The sequence below is a fragment of the Camelus bactrianus genome, chromosome 6, assembly GCF_048773025.1.
Source record: "Camelus bactrianus isolate YW-2024 breed Bactrian camel chromosome 6, ASM4877302v1, whole genome shotgun sequence".
Classification (NCBI taxonomy): Eukaryota; Metazoa; Chordata; class Mammalia; order Artiodactyla; family Camelidae; genus Camelus; species Camelus bactrianus.
In genome coordinates this window covers 93,122,693-93,144,411 of record NC_133544.1, presented here as the reverse complement: position 1 = coordinate 93,144,411, position 21,719 = coordinate 93,122,693, and the positions used below count along the sequence as shown (strand labels likewise).

The 21,719-nt window shown below is 37.8% G+C and overlaps 1 protein-coding gene across 1 annotated transcript in view; it reads left to right on the top strand.

Moving 5' to 3' along the window:
• Window positions 1–21,555, top strand: part of TRIP4 (thyroid hormone receptor interactor 4) — a 46,844-nt gene extending 25,289 nt beyond the window's left edge. The window contains exons 10-13 of the mRNA XM_010955210.3: window positions 1,260–1,384; window positions 2,422–2,513; window positions 15,341–15,443; window positions 21,252–21,555. Coding sequence (XP_010953512.2) covers window positions 1,260–1,384; window positions 2,422–2,513; window positions 15,341–15,443; window positions 21,252–21,319 — 388 coding nt within the window. The 3' untranslated portion in view covers window positions 21,320–21,555. The remainder of the gene's footprint in view (window positions 1–1,259; window positions 1,385–2,421; window positions 2,514–15,340; window positions 15,444–21,251) is intronic.
• Window positions 21,556–21,719: the final 164 nt, after the last annotated feature.

The following is a 21,719-nucleotide window of genomic DNA, read 5'->3' as shown; positions in this document are numbered from 1 at the left end:
TTCCTGAAAGAAGATTTATCAGAATTTAGGAACAATCATTTCTACTTGATGTTTTCATGATTAGTTGTGATTTGCATCCTTCATTAAGGTGCATTACCATTTTTCTCCCCTCTTGAAGGTCAGACCTTCTTGCTTTGACTCCTAATTGTTTCATAATCCATGATTTAGTGCCATTACTCAGATCTCTGCAGTTGAGGTGCCTTCCGTTTCCAAAGTAGAAAAGCAGCTTGCTTACTGCTGTGGGAATCAGAATGTTTACATTTCTCATCCTATTTTGAATCTGTTATTCATATTTTCTCACTGAAAAGAACAGGATGAGCAGTATCCAGCCCACAATCACTAGTGCCACAGAAATAAAGTGGGTGGTTCCGCCGCATTTGTGAGACCGTTTACCCAATAACCTTTTGGATCATTTGGTGTAGAGGGAAAAAATAATATTGATTCATTCCTCATTTATTGACTACCTGGCACTGTTCCAATTCATCTATATTGGAAAACTAAGGATATGAGAAATTCCCTGTTTCCCATTATAAGACTAGTATAATAAGGGTATATTATCAAGATATGTTATTTCATTTTATGGGAACTAAATGAAAAACATCTTTTTGTAATCCTTGGAGAGTAGGGAGTAATTAAATTCTCTTGAAGTGCATTTTGTTATTCCACTTAAAGATTCTTTCAAACTAGTTAACAGGTCATTTAATTATCTTCAAAGAACTTTTATAAAACACTTAAGAAAATATAAATAAATGTGGTTACAATTTAGAGTAAAGATGATAGGCATTTTTATTTACATAAATTCTGTTAAATAGTAATTATAAAAATACTATTCGTGGGGAGTTATGTGTGGGTGAGGATTTTTCTGTCATATTAAAGAACAACTAATTAATAAATCTTTCATGACTTAAAGGCAAGGATTTCCATTTTTGTGGGACAAGTTGGATGCCTTGAAAATAGGTTTGGATTGTCAAGGTCCCAAGGCTAGTGAAAGCTCCAAATCTGAGTTACAGAGATCAGGTAAAAAAACAGGAGCTGAGAAAGATGAATTGTCTTTGTTCAGATGATAGAAAAAAACTAGAGAACAGTATTCATACTTAAGTGAAAGGTATTATAGGAGAAATTTTTTCACAAAAAATACCCCTCTTGGTGAGGTATCATCTATAGATTTCTTGATTCAACTGGATAATTTGTTGTATGTTATCAGATCCTCCAAGACACTAGAATTTAGATTCTTTCTACTGAATTTGTATTTGTTGAAGGGTGGAGGGCAGAAGCTGGTACACCCCTCACAGAGGACGACTTTGGATAGCAGCCACAGCCAAAAGACCCTCCCCTCAGGAAGTCTCAGAACTCCAGACTACATACCGTTTTCTTCGTGGGAAAGGTAACAGCTGTATATTTTTTTAATTTCAGTCTTACTTTGTGGAGAGAAGTCATTGAAGTTCATCTTCTTTCACTTCCTTTTTCCTGTGGGTTGGTTGGCTGGTTGTTTTTTGTTTGTTTGTTTGTTTTTGGCTGAAAGGGACTTTATTTGTATGGTGGCAAATCATAGACAGCTGTTCAAAGCATTAATTCATCAAACAATACAAATAAAAATATCAGTTCCCAACACCAAGAATCAACCAAATAGTCATAATTTTTCCTTTTCTTAAAATTATGAGAGTAAAACAACTACTGTAAATTCTGGGATCTTTAGATTTGGAAGAACAACCACAAATAAGAATTTTTTAATTGGGAGTGACCCAATATAGACATATGCTATTGGATTTGGACAGATGAAAGTTGGATGACTTAAGTGGCATATTTTGGGAATCACCCTAAGCACAGGATCCTAAAAAAACACTTTGACTCTTAGGTGTCTTGGTTTCCTTCCTCTTACTCAGCCATACAATAGTTTTGAAGGCAAAATGAGAGAATAAGTGCAAAACCACCTTTAAAAGCTGTTAGGAAATCAAACTTTAGGAATCAAGGTTCGTGTTTCCTTAAAAATGCTGTTTTGGCTGATATGACCGACTTACTTTAAATTCGTATTCTGACATTCTTATGTTTTTTACTACATTTTTATGGTTTTTCTCTTGACATCTCTAGCTTGTTTCCAAAACCCATCACTACCAAACTGCAGTCTGATCCACTTGAGTAGAGTAGAATTAATTTGTTTGAAGTTGTGGAGTCCTTGAACTTCGATGGTATGAAACTAATTTTCCTATAGTTTAGGATATGGATAGTAGACTAAGCCAGCTACTCACTGAATTTTTTTGCTAAAATACAAACAGTTGTGCCAAATAAAAAGCCTCATTGTTTTCCTTATGCCTACGAGTAGATAATAGAGAAAGCGATTTGTTCAGAATTGAAAACAGATATGTGAGTTCCAAGGTTTTAAAGAGGGAAATTTATCCAATCCTTCCGTTATTCTTGATTCAGATGTGGAGTTTCCCAGTGACTATCCATCAGGTTGTCTCCTGGGTTGCGTGGACCTAATTGACTGCTTGTCCCAGAAGCAATTTAAGGATCAGGTGAGTATAGAGTATTTCTCTTGGATGGTTGCTTTGTTTGCCGCCACAGCTGACCTGTAGAGCCTTCAATTCAGAATATCCTGGAGATAGTAAGGTGCTAACAACCGAATTTGGACATGTGAAGAGAATCTTTTAAAAAGGAAATATTGGGAAGGGAAGACCATGGCAGAAACAAATATTCGGTGATTCTTTGGTTCCTGGTATGTGGAGGACTGGTACATAAACATTTCTGCATAAAAAGCTATTGCCACAATCCAGCTAGCAAGAATAGCTGGATTCTTATCCTTTAATAAAACTGCTGCTTTTGGCAAAGAAACCCTCCATTATTCCTTAAATTATGTCAGTTAGGTGGTGGGAAATGGTAGAATTTGTCATTACTTATTCTGAAACATTTGGTCCAGGCCAGAGTATTCATGATAGGCAAGTATGTTTGAACTCCAGTTGTCCAGACAGTGCCAGGTTTGGGTGTGTGTGAGTGTTTGTGCATACATATGTATGCATTTTTTAAAAAATTTTGATTGCTAAAGATTGAACTGACATAACTAAAGTACATTTTTGAACAGTAGAGGGAGCTGGAAGACTTTAGCTTAATTGGAAAATTCTTGAAATTTAGAGCCTTTTTGATTAGGCTCAGGCTAGGAGGAATCCAGAATGAGAAGGTCCATCCTTGAAGCATGAAGAGTCTTACCTAACCAGATGGTTTTCCTGTTCTTGAATAGCTACTTTTTGTAATAGGGGTTCCCCCACTGTGCTTAAAAAAATGTCCTTTAGCTTATTTTCTCAATAAATTCTTTATTTTCCAGACTTTCCTTTGCCTTTCATTACTGCCATTAGTGTCTGCCTTTTAGAAAAACTGCTCCGGTCCATTTCACTCTCTATCCATTCCTCAAAGATTTTAGCCAATAGTTATTATCCTTCCAGTTTTCTACCTTTCATTTTCCTGGGGATTGCCTCCTCAGCCCTTTTCTAATTTCTTTATGTGTATGAGTACAGTACATGTGTTCTGGTATGAATTTTGACTCCAACCCTTTTGTTCTGCCCTCAGTACCTGATCCAGACCCAGGCAAAACGTGGAGTCCCTTTGTTTTCCACACCCCAATGTGCCTATCCTATCTTTTTGCGGATCTTTTGCCTATTTTGTTTTTCAGGGTCTTCTTTCCTCTCCTCCCTTTTTTTCAGTCTAGAAGTAATAATTGTAAAAATTCCTTATCTTGGTGTAGGCCTTTGAGTTTTACAGACTCTCAGGTACAGCTTAGTATAACTTAATGTATTATATTTTCTCCTTAGGTTATTTGCATTCTAAAAGAGAACCCAGGAGCATCTGGCAGTGTGGGTGATGGGATTGGCTTTACTTTCTCATTTGTCAATTAATCAGGCCACCACTTGATCCAGGTCAAATGATTTCAATAACTAGACAGTTAGCCAGTCATCTTTCTGCCACAGATTTGTGTAGAGAAGGGTAGGGAGCTGTAATCCTAGTGTATGGAGTACCACAAGGCTTACAGGAATTAGAAATCTATTTAACAAAACAAACCTTTCTGGGTTCTCAGGGGTACCTCTCTTTCAGGTCAGCATGGTAGTCCTCCTTGAGCTTATTCTGTCTTTTACACAGAGGATGCTGAGGACAGCACATATAAGTAAAGGAATTCTCCCATATGCTCCCAGCTGGAGGTCCTGGCAGCTCTTCTTATGAATTTCCCTGATGTGTGTATGACATTAGAATACCCCAAAATGCCAGAAGCTACAAGACTTCATCAGACACAGAAATCCCATACCCATTTTTCCTGTGGTCAGCTTTTCTATGGCTTTTCCCATTATTTCTTTTCTGTGTGCGAGGCTAGCACATGAGTGTCTTCAGAATTGGTATTAGCCATATTTGGAGATTATTTATTGGGTAAGGATCTTACCTCTTTCAAAAGTTGTAGCTTTGGTACTTGGCTGTCTTTTGGAAAATGTCTCAAGCACCTTTGGTAGTCTACCTGTGTCTGTTTGAGCTAGAGTTCTCTGATATAAGTACTGTGATTGCCTAGTCTGTTTTACCAGTGTTATTCTTGCTTTTTCAAGAATGAGTTGAGAGTTTAGGAATAATAGCTGTTCTTGGCCTTTCTTTGATAAGTTAAAATATACTAAACTTTCACTATTTTTGGCATAGTGAGATCATTTAGTTCCTTAAAAAAAAAGAAAGAAAAGGTTTTATTAGTGGTTGTTTAAAATCAAGTGCACTACACTGTAAGTGGCTTTAAAAAATATGTGCTTAAAATGCTTTCCCCTGAGCTAAGAACTCGTCTTCCTGTTATCTTCTAAGAGTGATATGGCTGGCATGGCTGATTTGTGCCAGAAAAAAATCCTGCTTGACCGTCAGTCCTCTTGAGTAATGGCAGGGGATCAACCTAGACAAGGTAGGAGTGATACCGAAAAGGCTGTAGGCTCAACTCAGGAGAGAAAGGTAGATGAGAGTCATCTAGTTAAAACTTCTCCTGTATTCCCCTGGAAGGAGCCCGTGCCTTGTCAGGGTTTTATCTGCCCACAGCAGATGTAAGCTCTCAAAAACAGCAGGGAGGATGTTGACTGCAACAATGCATCAAGGCTGTGGTTTGTAACCTCAGTAGTAAGGCAGTTAAAACTTTTTTTTTTTAAACACAGACATTTTGATTGCCAAATCCATAACCATTAGCAGCTGTGGTTTGAACAGTTCTCAGGACCTAACAAGTTTTCGAACAGAAAAGTTGAGTTGGTGGCTTTTGTTTCTATGCATCTGTATTGGGTTTGTGCTATTTATATCTCTGTCTTCGATAGAAAAATCTGATTTGTCTGCTATCTCCTTGGTCACTGATTATTCTACCTCTCCTGTATTGAATCCATTCCTCTCCTGCCAGCTTACTGACCCTTTAGTCCGTTTGATCTTAGGGCTTTTGTAATAGCCAAGATCCTGTACTGAAGGAATTATGCTGAAGCATTTCTGCTGCTGGGTGCCTGTATAATTGACATCAGCAATAGAATTAGAGTTTTCCAGTGGGGAGGAGAGTATTACTTGTTCCTTTTTAGATAAGAATGTCCATGCAATAGAGATCTGCAGAAAGATTGCATATAGCACTTCATGTGTGGAAATCATCAGCTTCTATTCACAAAAGGATTGTTTGAGAGGTGAGAAATTAGAGAATGAAGGAAGTGATAGTCTGTATTCAAACCAGGCATTGGCATTGAAAAATGCAGTCCCCAAATTCTCTTTGAAAATATGTGAAAATGTTCTCTCTGTTATATGGAGAAAACCTGCCAATTCATAGACCTAAAGTGTATGTATATTCCTTAAGGGGTCTGATCTGAGACCTGACAAAGAGGGGAACTGTATGTCTGCAACAACTAGCCTAACCCTAGGCAGGTCTTTAATATCACAGCTCATTTGAGTGAAACAGAGAATGTATTTGCAGAGTTCTCATGAAGACTAGAACATTTACTTGAGTTTCTAGGTCAGAACAGACTGTCTATAGAGTTGTTTGCAACCTGGGTATCAAGTGCCCACTTGATGAGTTGAGGAAAACCATGTACATTAAAAAAAAAGTAATCCAGGAAGCATTATGCTTTCTGCTGTACTGATCTTGAAGAGAGAAAGGGAAATTTAACACTTTTCTGTGCATTTATGTAAATTCTTCCATGTTTAACTTTTCATCTGGAAATGAACACATAATTCTTAAGATTTTCTTAAGTATTTTATTCATCAGTAATTACTTGAGCGCCTACCATAAATCAGACATTGTTTTAGACACTAAGAGAAACAAAAAGATGAATCAGCCATGGGTTCTGTCCACAAAGTCTGAAAGACCACTAGGCAGATAAGATACGTACAATGAAATACAAACTAAAAAGCAAAGATAACTCTCTTAAGAGAAGTAAAGACTGCCTCTGAGGAATTAAAGGAGGGCAAGTTTGGGAGGAATCTCCTCCAGCTGGGAGGGATCCCAAAAGACTTTATTAAGAATGTGGCTTTTGAATTAGCCTTGAAGGATAGTAATAATAAAATCTATCACTTTTTGATCAGTTATTATGTGCCAGACCTATTATGTATGTAATTTTCTAATCCTCACAACAACTCCAAGCAAGGAATCATTACCCTTCTTTTAGAAATGAGAGAATTTAAGACTCAGAGCTAAAATGACTTGCATATAGTCAGTAAATGGTAAAATTGGGATTGCTGTTCAAGGCTTCCTGTTTGGGCGGTAGAAAAGCGTGTTCTAAGCAGAGGGTGTAATGTGAGGTGGAAAGTCATGGGTTCTGTATGGAGAATAACTGGAGAATAATAGCAGACCAATTTGTTGAATGGGAAGGTGTGTTGTGGTCAGAAGGTAGATAGCTTTGAATGATAGGCTGTGGAGGTGAGACATTTTTCTCTAGTCAGTTTTGAAGGTCATCTGAGCCTTTCTTGAGGAAGATGAATCTGGTAGTAATGTAAAAGATGGATTGCGGTGGAGAGACTGAAGGTGGGATGTCTAGTGAGAAGGCAGTTGTCATCCAAGTTAGATATATTTTTTTAAATCTGTTCTAATTAGACAGGAAGAGGAACAGGTGTCAGGTTTTATGTAGGTAGAGTCAGTCACTCAATGTGACACCTTCACACCTTCACTTTATCTGTAAATAAACCCAGGCTTAGAAAGCAGTCTGCTTGATCTAGAAGGAATCTGCTGTAGCTTTGCAGTCTTGCTATCTTCTTGCAATCTGTTGACGGCATCTTAGTTTGTTATCCAATTTACTGTATGAACCAGGTGGCAAATTATCTCCTAATTTAAAACTTTATTGCTCAGAATATTATATAAAATCACACATTCAGCAAGTATTTATTGACCATCTGTCATGTGCCAGGCACTGTGCTAAAAATTAAGGATCCACAGTTTTAACAATATATTTCATCCCCTCTCGATCTTTTCAGTCTTCTAGAAGAGACTGATACAAGAAAACTAAACCATGGTAATTATCATATGATCAAAGGAGTGCACAAAGGAGAGGATCTAACTCCTGACTCACCTTGGCTGGAGGCAGGGCAGGGAAGGTTAAGGCAGCTTCTAAAAAAGGCAGTCCCTGGAGAAAGAAGACTTTATATCTCCATCCATATACCATCTTGTATCATGTCTCCATGTTCTTGTCCACCAAGAGAGTTCTATTCGTCTTTTAAAACAGCTCAGGTGTCACTGTCTGTGTAGAGTCTTCCCTGACCTCAGCCATTTGGATTAATCACTTCCTTCTCTGGGCTACTATGTTCATGTTTCTATTATTACATTTTAAACTATTTTTTTGTTAATTATATGTTTGCATGTAAGTCCTTTAGGAGCCATCTATGTCTTATTCATCTTTTTACCTCCAGTATCCTAGCATGATACATGCTTGGCACATAGTAGGTGCTCAATAAATGGTGGTGACAGTACTTTGAGAGGCAGGCGTTGGTTGATATAAGAAAAGCCTTAAATACTGTGTTGAAGGAATTTGACTTGTATTCTGAGGGCAACCACATAAGTGATATAATAAGATAGTAAGATGTACATTTTAGAAAGATTGTTCAGGCAGCTGTAGGAAGGCTGGACCCGATGGGGCAAGCCTGAAAACAAGTAGGTGATTTAGGAAATTATCCTGTTTGTCCAGGTGGAGGCATGATGGAGGCTTGCAGTAGTGTTCTGGCAGTTGAGTTGGAAAGAAAGGAATAGATGATTGAAATATTTGGGAGGTAAAGTCTATAGGACTTGGTGATTTGATTGGATATGAAGGGTGAGAGAAAGAAGTCTGGGATAAACTTGGTGGGCTTCTGGCTGTGGTGAGTTGGGTGAATGATAGTACTGTTAGTCTAGACAGGGTATACAGAGGAACAAGATTTTCTTTTAAGGTAAATGACTTTTTAAAATAAAGGAGCTGTGGCAAAGGAAATCTGTATAGTAGCGGTAGAGGAGAGATGTTCTGTAGTATGTGACTGTTGTATAAAAAGCAGTTCTATGATTTTTCAGTTGGACTGTTTAAAATATTTTAATCTATTTTGTTCTAAAAGACATGTTTTTTTCAAACTAAACCCATTATCTTCTTTTTTTTTTCCTTTTTCAGTTTTATTAGGTAGAATTATCACAGTTTGACTGCACATAGACATAATATTGCATGTAAATACATATTTACAATATACTGCATTTTTTTTAGTTTACATATATGTTCTGATCATCATTTCTAAAAACAGATTAGAGCTTTAGCTTTTTAAACTTACATAGTTACCAAAGGAATAAAGCCAGCCACAAAATAAGAATCAACAGAATGTAGTAATCAAATCATAAAGGACAGTCAAATGTGCTTACACATATTCAAGAAATCAATCACCTAAATTATGAATAAGTAGTTCATTTGTGTCCTTATTTTTTAATTTTATTATTATTTTTTAGATTCCACATATAAGTGATATCATATGGCATTTTTCTTTTTCTGGTCCACTTCACTTAGAATGACAATCTTCAGGTCTATCCATGTTGCTGCAAATGGTATTATTTTATTCTTTTTTATGGCTGAGTAGTGTTCCATTATGTGTATGTACTACATCTTCTTTATCCAGTCATCCATTAATGGACATTTGGGTTGTTTCCATGTCTAAAAGACATGTTATTTGATAAGGGGACATTATTGCTGTTAATAACACTATATATTACTTGATAATGATATGTCAACTCATGTCAAAGGTTCTCTGAATTCTTCCTCAGAATAGTTGTCCTCAGTTGAGTCAGACCAGCCACTGGTAGATAAAAATCTGAAACTGGAAGAACCCTTAATGCCAGAGGAATCTTAGCATTCTGAGGTGTTAGTCTCAGGGTAGATTTCAATGATTAAGGACCTTATAATGTAGTATCTTTAATTAAGAGCAATTTTCTTTTGATTTTCACTAGTTTAGGTTGATGTAAAAGCCTGCTGTATAAAAATAAAGACCAAAAATAATTGCCACGAATGGATGATTCCCATTTAGGTCTTGAAGAATCAGAGCAGAAAAGCTATGAGGTTAATTTTAGAGAAAATATAAGTCCTTGGGTTCTTTTGTGTGTGGAGGTTCCAGCACAGATAGGATTCCAAAGGGCACAGAAAGCCATAGTAGGAATTTTATTGTCAGTAGGAAGAAACCACGAAACCAGTGCCGTGTGGCTTCAACCAGATCATCTTCCACAAATGGCTATAAGACCCAAAAGCTGCATATTACTTTTTCATTATTCCTCTCACCTGCATATGTGAATGGAGCATTGAGCTGAAACTCTCTGTATTTGATACTAGGCCCATGATTTGAATTGGGTACTGGTATGTGGGAGTTCAGCTATCCCACTTTGATGAGTATGTTACTCTGATGTGAGAAAACTCTTACAGTCCAGTGTCATGGGGCCCGCAGTGCTAGTTATCCTGTGAACACCTTGAATTGCTTTGAAGGAAAATGTAAATGAGAACTATTTATCAGAGAACACAGTTGCTTTCAGGATATGCTTCTTTAGATCTGTTGTGCTTGTGGCCTTTTTTATCAGACTCATTTCCTTCCCTCTTTCTGAATATTATCACTTCAATCTTCTTGGAGTTGGTTTTCAGCTAACTAGATTTCAGAGCCTGATTTCATGTCCAGTCTCGTTCTCCAAAGTTTAAACCATGAAAACCTACAGCAAATATATGTTCTTTGTTAATGAGTTTCTTAACTGTTTGCTTTAGCCGTTAGTCCTCTGGAGACAGGTACAAGATTTACATATAGGTCATCTGGGGATTTTCATGAAGAGTGACATCGTTTAGGAGTATCTGATCATTTCAGTCCAAGGATTAAAAAGAGGCTGGCAGAGTTAGGGGAAATGCCCACTTGGCTCTGAATCAGTAGTGGTTGCCAAAAACTGCTAAACTTTTTTTGTCTCTTACAAAAATGGCAAGAGAAATGTTTTCTAGATGACTAGTGAATAATTTTCCTCTGGAGAGGAGAAGAAAATGGTTGTTTAGTAGTTAATTACCTGTTATGTTAGACAGCTATGAAACTTATGAGGCATGAAAGAAAGTAAGCCCGCCTCCACCACTCATCAAGCTGGAAACCAGGAATCATGTTGTTGTAGGCAAGAACAGCAGCAGTGTCCTGAGGAGTCTGGTGCTGAACTTGAACGGTTGCTTTGAGTTATTTGGTCTTATAACCCATATTCCCTTTGCTGTGTGTTGTGCTCCCTCAGTGACCCTTAATCTAGCATCCTTTCTAAGTTGGATATGGCATCCAGAGTTTACCTCTGTTCTTCACAAGTATGAACCTTCCTTTTCTTAATTAACTCTTTCTCTGCATCAGCCGCATTTTATCTTTTGACTCTCAAACCAAAAATTCCTCTTTGGTAAGTCTCTGACTTGTTGGTGTTTAATGTGGTCTGCAGTGTCCAAGACTAACTGGGGAGATTATGCTTTCTTGGAGGCACTGAGGCTCTGCCAAGATGACTTTAATGCATTTTACCATGAGAAATAAACCCTTCTCCCAATACATAGGCCTTACTTTTCTTTATTCTTCATAGGTTTCTTTGCTTTTCAGTTCTGTTTCTTATAATTCTCCTGAAGTTTAGTGATGGAGCTTGGGAAAGGGATATTCACAGGAAACTTGGATTTAAGGATTCAGTTGGGAAAGTTGATTTTAGCTGTTGTCTTTATTGTGAGGCATGAATGAACAGCGGACCTCTTGTTCTGTAATTTCATTTATCCATCATTTTTCCCATTATTTGACATTTCTTACTCTGTTAATATATGTCAGGGTAGTTTTTATTAAACATAGGGCCTTATTGGCCACCTGCCAAGACACAAAATTTCTAATTTAGCTTAGGGATAACAGATTACAGAATAACACCTGTTTTATCCAGAGTTTAGTTCTAAGAGTGTCCAGCTCCCAGCATGTGTGTATTTAGCATGGTTAAGATAATATAAATGCACAAGTTGTTAAATTTCTTGTTCTTTCATCCAACAAATATTTATTGATTGCCTGCTGTGTGCCAGGCATGATTCTAGGTGTTAAGGGGTCAACAAAACAGGCAAAAAATCCCTGCCCTCATGGAGCTTTCATCCTGGTAAGGGAAGTCCAAATTAAGCAATTTAAATAAGTAAATTATATAGTATCAGATGATGGCAAGTGCTATAGAAGAAAATTAAGGTAGGAGTTGAGGATTAAGTGTGCCTGAAGACTCACTATGAAGTTGACATTTAAACAAGATTCTGAAGATAGAGAGAGGAAGCCATATATATACCTAGCAGGAAGAAAGTCCCAGGAAAAGGGGGTGGGCAAGTGCAGAGATCCAGAAGCAGGAACAACAAGGAAGCCTCTGTGGCTGGAGTAAAAAGTTGGGGTAGAGTAATAAGAAAAGGCTTCAGAGAGGAAATGGGGCCAGATTGTCTAGGGACCTGTAGGTCATAGTGAGAACTTAGGCTTTTATTCTGAGATGAAAAGCCATTGCAGAGTTATGAGCAGAGGAGTGACCTGATCTGATATATTTAAAAAAAAAAAAAAATAGCTCTGACTGCTATGTTGAGAACGGACAAGAGGGAGGTTAATGGTAGAAATGGAGAGACCAGTTAGGGGGTTATTGTGGTAATCCAGGGAGACACTGTGACGGCCTGGACCAGGGAACTAGTCATAGAAGTCTTAAAGTGGTGAGATACTGGATATCTTTCGAAGGTAGAGTTAACAGGATTTCCCAGTGAGTTGGTTATAGATTTTTTGGCCTGAACAACTGGAAGGATGGAATAGCTGTTTATTTATTTTAAAGGGATGAGTAAGAGAGGAGCAGGCTTGGGAAGGAAATCCAGGACTTTGACTTTTTTTTTTTTTTTTTAATTTTATCTTTACTGTGGTACATATACATAATGTAAAACTTAACACTTAAACCATTTTTAAGTGTACAACTCAGGGGACATTAAATACATTCAGTGTTATGTAACCATCACCACTATCCACCTCTAGAACTTTTCATCATCCCAAGCAGAAACTCTGTGCCAATTAAATAACAACTCCTCTTTCTTTCTCCCACCAGCCCCTGGTAACCTCTATTCTACTTTCTTTCACTATGATTTTGTCTATTCTAAGTACCCCATATAAGTAGAATCCCTTTGTGTATGGTTTATTTCGCTTAGCATAATTTATTTTCAGGGTTCATCCATGTTGTAGTATGTGTCAGAATTTCATTCCTTTTTAAGGCTGAATAATAGTCCGTTATATGTATATGCTATATTTTGTTGGTCCATTCATCTATTTATTGATAGACATTTGGATTGTGAAAATGATTGGCTTTTGTGAATAATGCTGCTCTAAACATTGGTGTACCAGTATTTGAATCCCTGCTTTCAATTCCTTTGGGTGTATACCTAGAACTAGAATTGCTGGATCATATGGTAATTCTATGTTTAACTTTTAGAAGAACCACAAAACTGTTTTCCACAGCAATTGCACCATTCTGCATTCACACCATCAGTTCATGAGGATTCCAGTTCTTCACATCCTGACCCATGCTTGTTATTTTCCATGTTTTTTGTTTTTATAATAATCATCCTGGTGAAGGTAGAGTGGTATCTCTTTGTGGTATTGACTTGCATTTCCAGGACTTTTTTTTATTTTCGTTTGATTGCAATTTAATTGACATATAACACAGTGTTAGTTTCAGGTTATACAACATAAAGATTAGATATATGATCCATATAATGCAAAATGATTACCACAATAGGTTTAGTTAACACACTCTCCTCTCTCCATCACCTCTCATAGCTACAAATTCAGGACCTTATTTTTTTAACTTTGAGACTGAAGGAAATCACCAAGGTTGTGAGTGTAGAGAGAGAAGAGGTCTGAGGTCTGACTCTTGAAGTACTCCCAACAGGGTGGGGATATGAGGAGCAGTCAGTGAAGAAGCAAAATCAGGAAGAGAATGGTATCCTGGAGGCCAGACGAGGAATGCGTTCAAGAGGGAGGGAGAGAAGAATTCTGTCAAGTTCTCCATCTGTCGCATAAGATGAGAACTGAGAATTGATCATTTGATTTGGCAGCAGGGAAATGAATGATGACCTTTACAAGAATAGTTTAGGTGGAGTAATGGGAGTGAAAACCTGTTTATAGTGAATTCAAGGAAAAGTAGAAGGAAAGGAATTTGAGGGAGGGTGTACAGGTAATCTTAATGAATTTTCTTATAAAGAGACTCTGAAAAATGGGGTAGTAACTGGAGGAGTATGCAGCATCTGGGGAGTTTTTGTTTTATGGCAGACATTACAGATAGTATGTTTGTTAATGCATTTGATCCAGTAGAGAGAGAACATTTATTCATGTGGAAGAAAGAGGGGAAATGGCTTGCAGTTTTGGAAAAGTATTGCTGTGAAGTTCAGGCAGCTTTGTCCTCTGCCTTGACACTCTATGACACAGAGAAGAGAGAGCAGGGAAATGGAAGAGATGTGAACCGTGACTGTTGCTGCTTTGGCCTCTGTAGAATTAGGTTTAAAGATCTTGATGGCAGCCTCTGGTTTTATTCATTCTGAACTAACAGCTGGATCCTGCTTTTCTTTGAGTTCTAAAGATCCAGGGGATAAGGAAAGAAGAAGGTTTACCCTTCCATCTTTAGGCTTTCTTTTCTACCATGAACATTTTGACCCTGTCTGTGAATATAATTGTGGCTGATACTTGATATTAAGCTGTGTTTTATCAAAGTACACGCCACACCTGTCCCCCACAAAAGCTGTGGTATGTGGGCAGGTCTAAAAGCCATTGAGAATCCCTTCTGTTTTCTTCACAGTATTACTTACCACCTAGGTCAGAGTGGTGAGTAAAGAAGTTTAACTGTTTATGCTTCTACTAGTTAAAGAAACATTTGAATTTTCTTACGATTTTATTGAAACCTCCATTTTTACTTTAGAGCCTTAGATCTTCAGAAGACACATCTTAGCAGGTGAATGAGAGTGGAAAATAATTTCATACTTTTGATGGTAGTTACTAGGAGAAAGGCTCTTTGGGTAATGAAGTCTGACCTATAGTCATAATTAGCTTATGTGTTTTATTTATCGAACATGACAAACACGAGACGTCCCAAGATAGGAAATAATGAAACACCAGGTCAGTCGGGCATTGCTAGAGAGCACTTTCTGCCAAGCCCCATTTGTTCCTGAAGTTATGATTATATGGCCAGATAGTCTTGCTCCATGTTCTCTGTCTGTCTTTGTAGAAGGAGTAAAAGTCCTAAGTGTTCACACAGATCTGTTCTGTGATACGAGATCCGAAGGAGGCTTCTAAATTATTTTCCAATTTGCTCTACTAGTTACCTTCTCACCCTAAGTCTGGAATGCATCCAGCAAAACAGCTTTGGTGTGTTCATACCTTTAAGAATGAATCATCTTCCTTCCCTTTAGTGAGAGAAGGGCTCTGTTGGTTGTTTCTGGCAGAATTTCCACAAATGTTCTATTTTTCTTAAATCTTCCACTGGTTCCCTTGAGTTGAATCTGAGGATTCCTGATGTTCCTGAAGGAGACCCCTGAATCTCCCAACTCACAGTCACTTATATTGAAAGAGTAGTCAGTTTTGATTCTTCTGTGAAGATGTCAAGCATTTTTTTTAAGAAGTTATTTCCGTTATAGGATGTCACAAATGGTGGGCCAAGGACTGTATAAGAATACTATGCTAGAGCCTGGGGAAAGTTGAAGGTTTGTTCTTGCTTGTTGAGCATAATCCTCTTCACCTGCCTGTGAAATGGAGCGTACTATATCATTAGAATGTGGAGGTGGATTCTGGGACATCCTTTGAGCTCCTTGAAATTCAAAATTTGTCCCAACTAGCCTGAACTTTTTATTTTTATATTTCACAGTATCCAGACATGAGTCAAGAATCTGATTCTCCATTTGTTTTCATCTGCGCAAATCCCCAGGAAATGATTGTGAAGTTTCCTATTAAAGGAAATCCAAAAATCTGTAAGTCACAAGCTTCAATGGTCTAATTTTATTTTGCTCTTTGTCTTAATCTCACTTGTTTAACTTTAAATTTTTTCCTCTCTTTTTACCCTGTTCTATGGCATCTCAACTATTTGGAAGATTAATAAAATTCTGTTTAGCAATAACTTTAATGTAAGGTTAACTGCAGTATAGCCTTTCCAAAGTTATTGGTATGTGAGTGCATCACTCTATAAACTTCCATTTAGGAACCCATTACAGTTGAAATCCTATTTTTTCAGCCAAACGAGAACGTTTGCTCCACTGTACTGCGCTCATTAAAGGAAGTATTAAGCCAGTGCCTGTGGCAGCATTGTCATTTATCTATTGTTCCTCAATATTCAATCCAAGAATAAGACCTAACTTTTTAAATGTCTATTTTTGAGTGTCTGTTTTGGAGGCACCACTTCCCACTATTCTCTTGAGCTCTGCTCTAGCCCTCTTGCTTTTCATCCTCTTTTTGAAACCTCTTGGTATTTCCTTTTCTGTAGCTCCTGCTTTTCTGAGTTTGCGATAATAGTATCCTCTGCATGTTCACTTCTTAGAAAGTGCTTGTTGACTTTTACTCTTTCAACTTCCGACTCTTCTTCAACTCCCAACTTCACTTCCTCTGTCTAGTCCTACAGCAGCCGCTTCTGTTTCCAAGCAATCTCAAGAAACATACAGTGATGCCGTCTCTGCCTAACTTCCTTTTAAAAACAACATCAGCAACTCTCCCATTTGCTCATGTCAGTTGCGGTTTTGTGCCTCTGTGACGTTGCTTTCGCACTGTGTGACCTGGACGATTCCGGGGCATGTATAGTTGTTGATCTGTGCACAATACCACCTCGCCCTGTACCTTGGGGACCAGCTATTTTATTAAGCCGTTCTGCAGAGAAGTACTACTCAAACTGTAATGTAAATAAAAATCACCTAGAGAACTGTTAGAACACAGGTTCCTGAGCCCTCTCCCAAGAGATACTGATGTTGTTGGTTAGCTGACTGCTATGGATAATACTGTTTTTGATCACAAAATGAAATTTTTGGAGTATGAATTTAGATTAATGTGTATTTACTGCAAAATTCAGACAACCCTCATGATTTATGAAAAATGCTCCTGAGATTCCTGCAACTCAGAAAATTCGTACACAAATTATTTGCTTCAAACTGTACCCCAGCTGGTTGCCAAGTGGCCCTGGAAATTGTTTTTCCTTCTTCTCCACTATTTAAGATTTAAGCCTCCATTTCCTCTTCCTCTTTTTTGGTTGTGGAGTTTTACCCCTTCTTACTCTGTTCCATTCTTACCTTACTGTAGGCACTGATGGCAACACTGGTGGTAGGAAAATGTGGTTGGTCTTTTCTCCCAGACCCACGTCTGCTTGATCTTTAGTCCCAGTTACATTTTCTTAGCTTCCTCCCCTATCTTGGTTTTCATCTGCTGCTTAAGCTCCTGTGAGAAAATGTTCTGTGTAAACAGAGTTTTTATACTTCTCTGAAATGTTTCACTTCAGTACTTTTCTCTACCCAGAGACCCACCTTCAGCACACATATGGCCTTCGTTTTTTACCACAAGGTTTAATAGGGGGTGGGGGAGAGTGATGGTCTCAGGACAGAGCTTTTCCCTGTTGTTTCTGTTGGTTAAAAGCCTTAAAAAGCCAAAATGGACTGTGTGCTTATTTCAGGCACAGCAGGGCTGGAGAGAAATTGTGAGACTGGAGCTTCTTCCTTGGTAGACCAGACACAGTGAAACGTGGGTCGCAAAGAATAGGTAGTAGGAGGGAGGGGGAGAATAGATTGACCAATCCCTGTGTGTCTCAGAAAATTTCTAAAGGGGGAGCCAGCCTACCTGAGGATTTAGTCTTGTGTGTAGTTTCTCTTTCCTATAATTCCTCATTCCTTTTTCCTTCATTCCTCTTTACTATCTTTAAAAACCTTACACTCTGTCAGAACTTCCTTCCCTTAGGTCATAGTGGCCACCTCCAGTAGGTGACAGCTGGAAAAGTCTTTAATACCACTGCCATAGGGGAAATCACATACTTGGCTTTTAATTTGGAATGCTTCACATTTTCTTCTAGAATATTGTTACATGAAGTGGCTAAGTTCCGTGGTATTAATGATATTAATACTTACTTCAGTTACAGCTCTGTGCCTTAAATATTTTTTCTTGTGGGATGGCTTAGGAACCTAGCCACTTTTTATAGATTAGTTCTTTGAGAAATATATTCCAAATTCAAAACTTCTGACTTGCAAACTTTTAGAATACAACCCATTTACATGTTATATCACTTGTGTGTGTGTGTGTATATATATATATGTACATATATATGCCTTAAAAGTATATATACATTTATCACTTCCTGAAGATTTGCTTTATTGTTTTAGCAGCTGCATAGTATTCCATTTTAAGACCATGTCATTTCTTTTTTTTTTTTTTAATATATTTTTATTGGTAAAGGTATATATTTTAATTCATGTTTTTGGACATATAAACTTGAGCTTGCTTGACTTGAGGATAATCATGTTTCTTGAAATTTAAGTAATTCAGAAAAAAAGCAATGTGTAGTATGAAATCACTTGGCTGTGTGTCTACTCAAATTAAGAAATGCAAAAAAGTATAATAGAATATATAGGTTGAATGCTCAAAAAGATGAAGGAATTTTTTTTCTTTACGTGAACTACATGCTTTTTAAACTCATGCAGATTCTGCCTTATATCTTATGCAAAGCATGTGGAAATCCCTATGAGAGTAACATCGATTGATGGCAAATAGTTTTTCCCTTTTAACTTCTCCCCCATCTGCTGCACATGATTTCTGTTAGGCACGATGATTGAGGATGTGGTTTAACACTGAAATGCTGTGTGTACTAAATGTAAAAATATTGGGGAAATACAGAAACTAGGCATTATCACTTTGCTTTTAAGAGCGTGCTCTGTATTACTATAGTTAACTGTCCAGATCCCAAGTCTTAAAAGACCAGGCTAAACTAGAAGTTAGAGTTCAGAGTTTGGGCAATCTGAGGGCATCCTTGATAACTGCTTCTTCATGCAAGAAGTCCCAGTCGCTTGTCTTCATTGCCCAACTGACCCAAGAATTGCCACTATCGGCAGTCACTATGGTAGATGTTAGAGTTGTAAAGAAGTTTTTACTTGTAAGGCGCTCACAGGTTGCTGGCACATGTATAGTTTTTTTAGGTAACCAGGGGATGAAAGACTTTCTGAATCCCTGGGAATGCCCTGGAAATCCTTCTTCTTCTCTATCTCTTTTCTCCTATCAGTTTTCCATTTTATCACATCATCACTGAAGCCAGAGATCAGTTTGCCTACCATTGAGTGCTTTGCTCAGATGAGTTGATCTTGTCTGAGCTGGCCTCACATGAGGGCTTTCATAGACTGGGATTTTATGAAAATTATATTTGAAGTATTATTATATAGTAAAGCTTTGAGAATATGAAGAAGGTAATGTCTCTTTTTAATACGAGGAACCTGAAATAAATATTGTTAAAAGCCTTGCCTAGAGTTATATGGTAAATTAAAGGTAAAACTGACACCATAACTAAGAAACACAACTCTGAAGCTTTAGCATAAATAATACGACTACCCTTACTTTTTCAGAGCACTTAGAGCTTATGAAGTGCTTTAACATATATTATTTCAATTAGTTATTTGATAAACTGATTCAGTGTCTATAAAATACTTAATACAGTGCTTAGTCTATAAAAAGCACTTAGTGTTAGCCCTAATCTTCTCAACAACTTGGTAAATTAGTAGGAATTTTTCATTATACAGTTGAGTAAACAGGTTTACAGAAGGTGTATTTTGCTTGAGTCTTTCTACCTCCAGGTTTCCTTCTCTTTTCACTTTATCATATTGTCTCAGAAACACATTATTTACATTTCATTTTTAGGCCGCAGTTTCATAGAGCTGCAAGGGGCCTTCGGTACTCTGTAACCCAATTTCCTCTTAGCATTGAAAGGTATAGGTATGACTAGGTGACTTCCTAAAGGTTATAGAGCTAAGTAGTCTTAGGACTAAAGCTAGGACCTGGGTCTTCCAACTTATTCAGTACAGAGAACTAAAAGTCTGGAGTCCTAGATGAATTCTAAATTCTGTCCTAACTTGTCCTAAAAAGCTTAATGAAATGCAATACCTTTTTGTGCCTCTGGGTACCACCACCTTTACAATGAATACTCTTATGTTTATCTGATAATCTGCTATTTTTGGTTACTTAGTAGTTCCTGTAATGTAAAGGTTTTGAAATTTGTGGTGTCCACCGTGTTTGTTTACTTCACTTATTGAGCACCTACCATTTGGCAGTCGCTGTGTCTTAGGCATACAAAGGCAAACTTGCCTTGTAATAGGACTCTGCCAGATTGCTGGCACATGTTTGGATTTCCAGCCAGGCAGCCTGGGGGATGAAAGAACTTCTAAATCCCTGGGAATACTCTGTGCTCCAAAGCCCAAATTAAAATCAACATCATTGTGAGTGTTGGTGGACGTCATTCAGGGCATCACTTAGTGATGGTTTCTAAGGAAGCACAGAAAAGGAAGTAATGTTATTCCAGGGGCAGTTGTAGCCCTGGAGAGATGAGGAAGAAGAAAAAAAAATAAGAAAACAGGAAAACTTGTTAGGTTGAATGTATTTTTCTCCCTGTCTCCATGTACAGTAATCAGGACATGCATCCGTATAGTTGGATGAATGAGGATATTCCAGTCCAAAGGGACTGAATGACTTGCCCCAAGTCATGCAGCTAGCTAATAACAGACAAAGGAGGACTGGAACGTGGGTCTCCTGACTTCTTGCCCACTGCTTTCTCTCCTAAACCTGATTGCTGCAGTAAGTGAAAATGACAATATAAAGGGGCAGTGGTTGTGTGTATAGGCCTGTAGAAGACCCAGCCATTGTTGAAGGGAGGCTCTTTGTTTTGTCCTGTTTGTTTGTTTGGTTAGTGCTGAGGCTGTGCTGAACTGTTTCTGTATCCAGCATCAGCATTGCTATTGACTTAAATAAGGCTTTTTGTGGGAGAAAGCAACCTGCAAGCGCTATTCTCAGATGAGGAACTCTCTTAAGATTTTCTTCATGAGTTGGATGGTTCCTAAGGTGGCTACCACTGAACCAAACTTTATCCTGGTAGATCTCACGAGTCAGAGGTCAGAGACCACATCAGTGAAGTACCTCTCATTAGGGTCACCTGGGACTGGAAGGTTGCTTGTTTTCTAACTTTAACACTTAGAAGAGTCATACGGCCTATGACCTTTGCCCTTCTTAGCTGGTGATAGGGGCCCTTTGTCATTAAAGCATTCATGTGGATTCTACTCCACTGTTTCAGGTCACTCCCCCTATTAAGTCTGAGGCAGCTAAGGGGTGAGTTGAACTGCTTTTCTCACTGTGAGGGAGGTTCATGCATTATGCTCAGCCAGTTAACAGGTCAGAGGAATGGGTTTCCCACTGTGTGAAATGCCTTCCTTTATTGTTATGTGTGTGTTCTTTAAAAGTTTGCCTTAGCATCAGACACTCTGGAAAACATGATGTTTCTTTTCTAGTAGGTACAGAATTAGAAATATTAACTTCCTAGATTCTTTAGGCGAATACTCAGTGTGTTTGTGTGTGCACGTTTGTGTGACCCTGTACAGTGTTCCCACTGCTTCCTCATTCTTACAAAACGAAGCTCTGAAGTTTGAAAGTGTCTGAGTCCCGAAGCAAGATAATTGAATGTGACAGGAACACAGTAACCAGAAGACCTGGGAGGCCATGAAAGATTTGCATTGCAAATATAAAAAATAAATAATGAGGCTTCTTTTTCTCCCTTACAGGGAAACTGGATTCCAAGATCCATCAAGGAGCAAAGAAGGGGTTAATGAAGCAGAATAAAGCTGTCTGACCCGGGAGAAAAGGAGCTATACAGCATAGTGGAGTTTTGTGTACTAAAATTGCTATCCATTGGTCCTTTGGATTTGAAGCAGTAGAAATCTAAAGGCTTGGCATCAGGCTTGAAACTCTCAGAATTTAAACTCTTACCAAAATCTGTATATTTTTCTGAAAGAGTGGGATTCTTACTTTATGTAGTGGGTCAAAATCTTTGAATACATTATTTATAAAAACTTCTTTTAAAAATTCTGTATCTTTGACATTTTTCTCAGAATGATACAGAAGAAAAAGGAAAAAGTTGGAAATTATTTTCCTCTTTTAGGCTTGGATTTGCCATTAGGAAAATTCTTAACCTAGATTAATGATATTTTAAGGGACCACTTGAATTTTAAAGTATTTTTTATTTGTTTGTT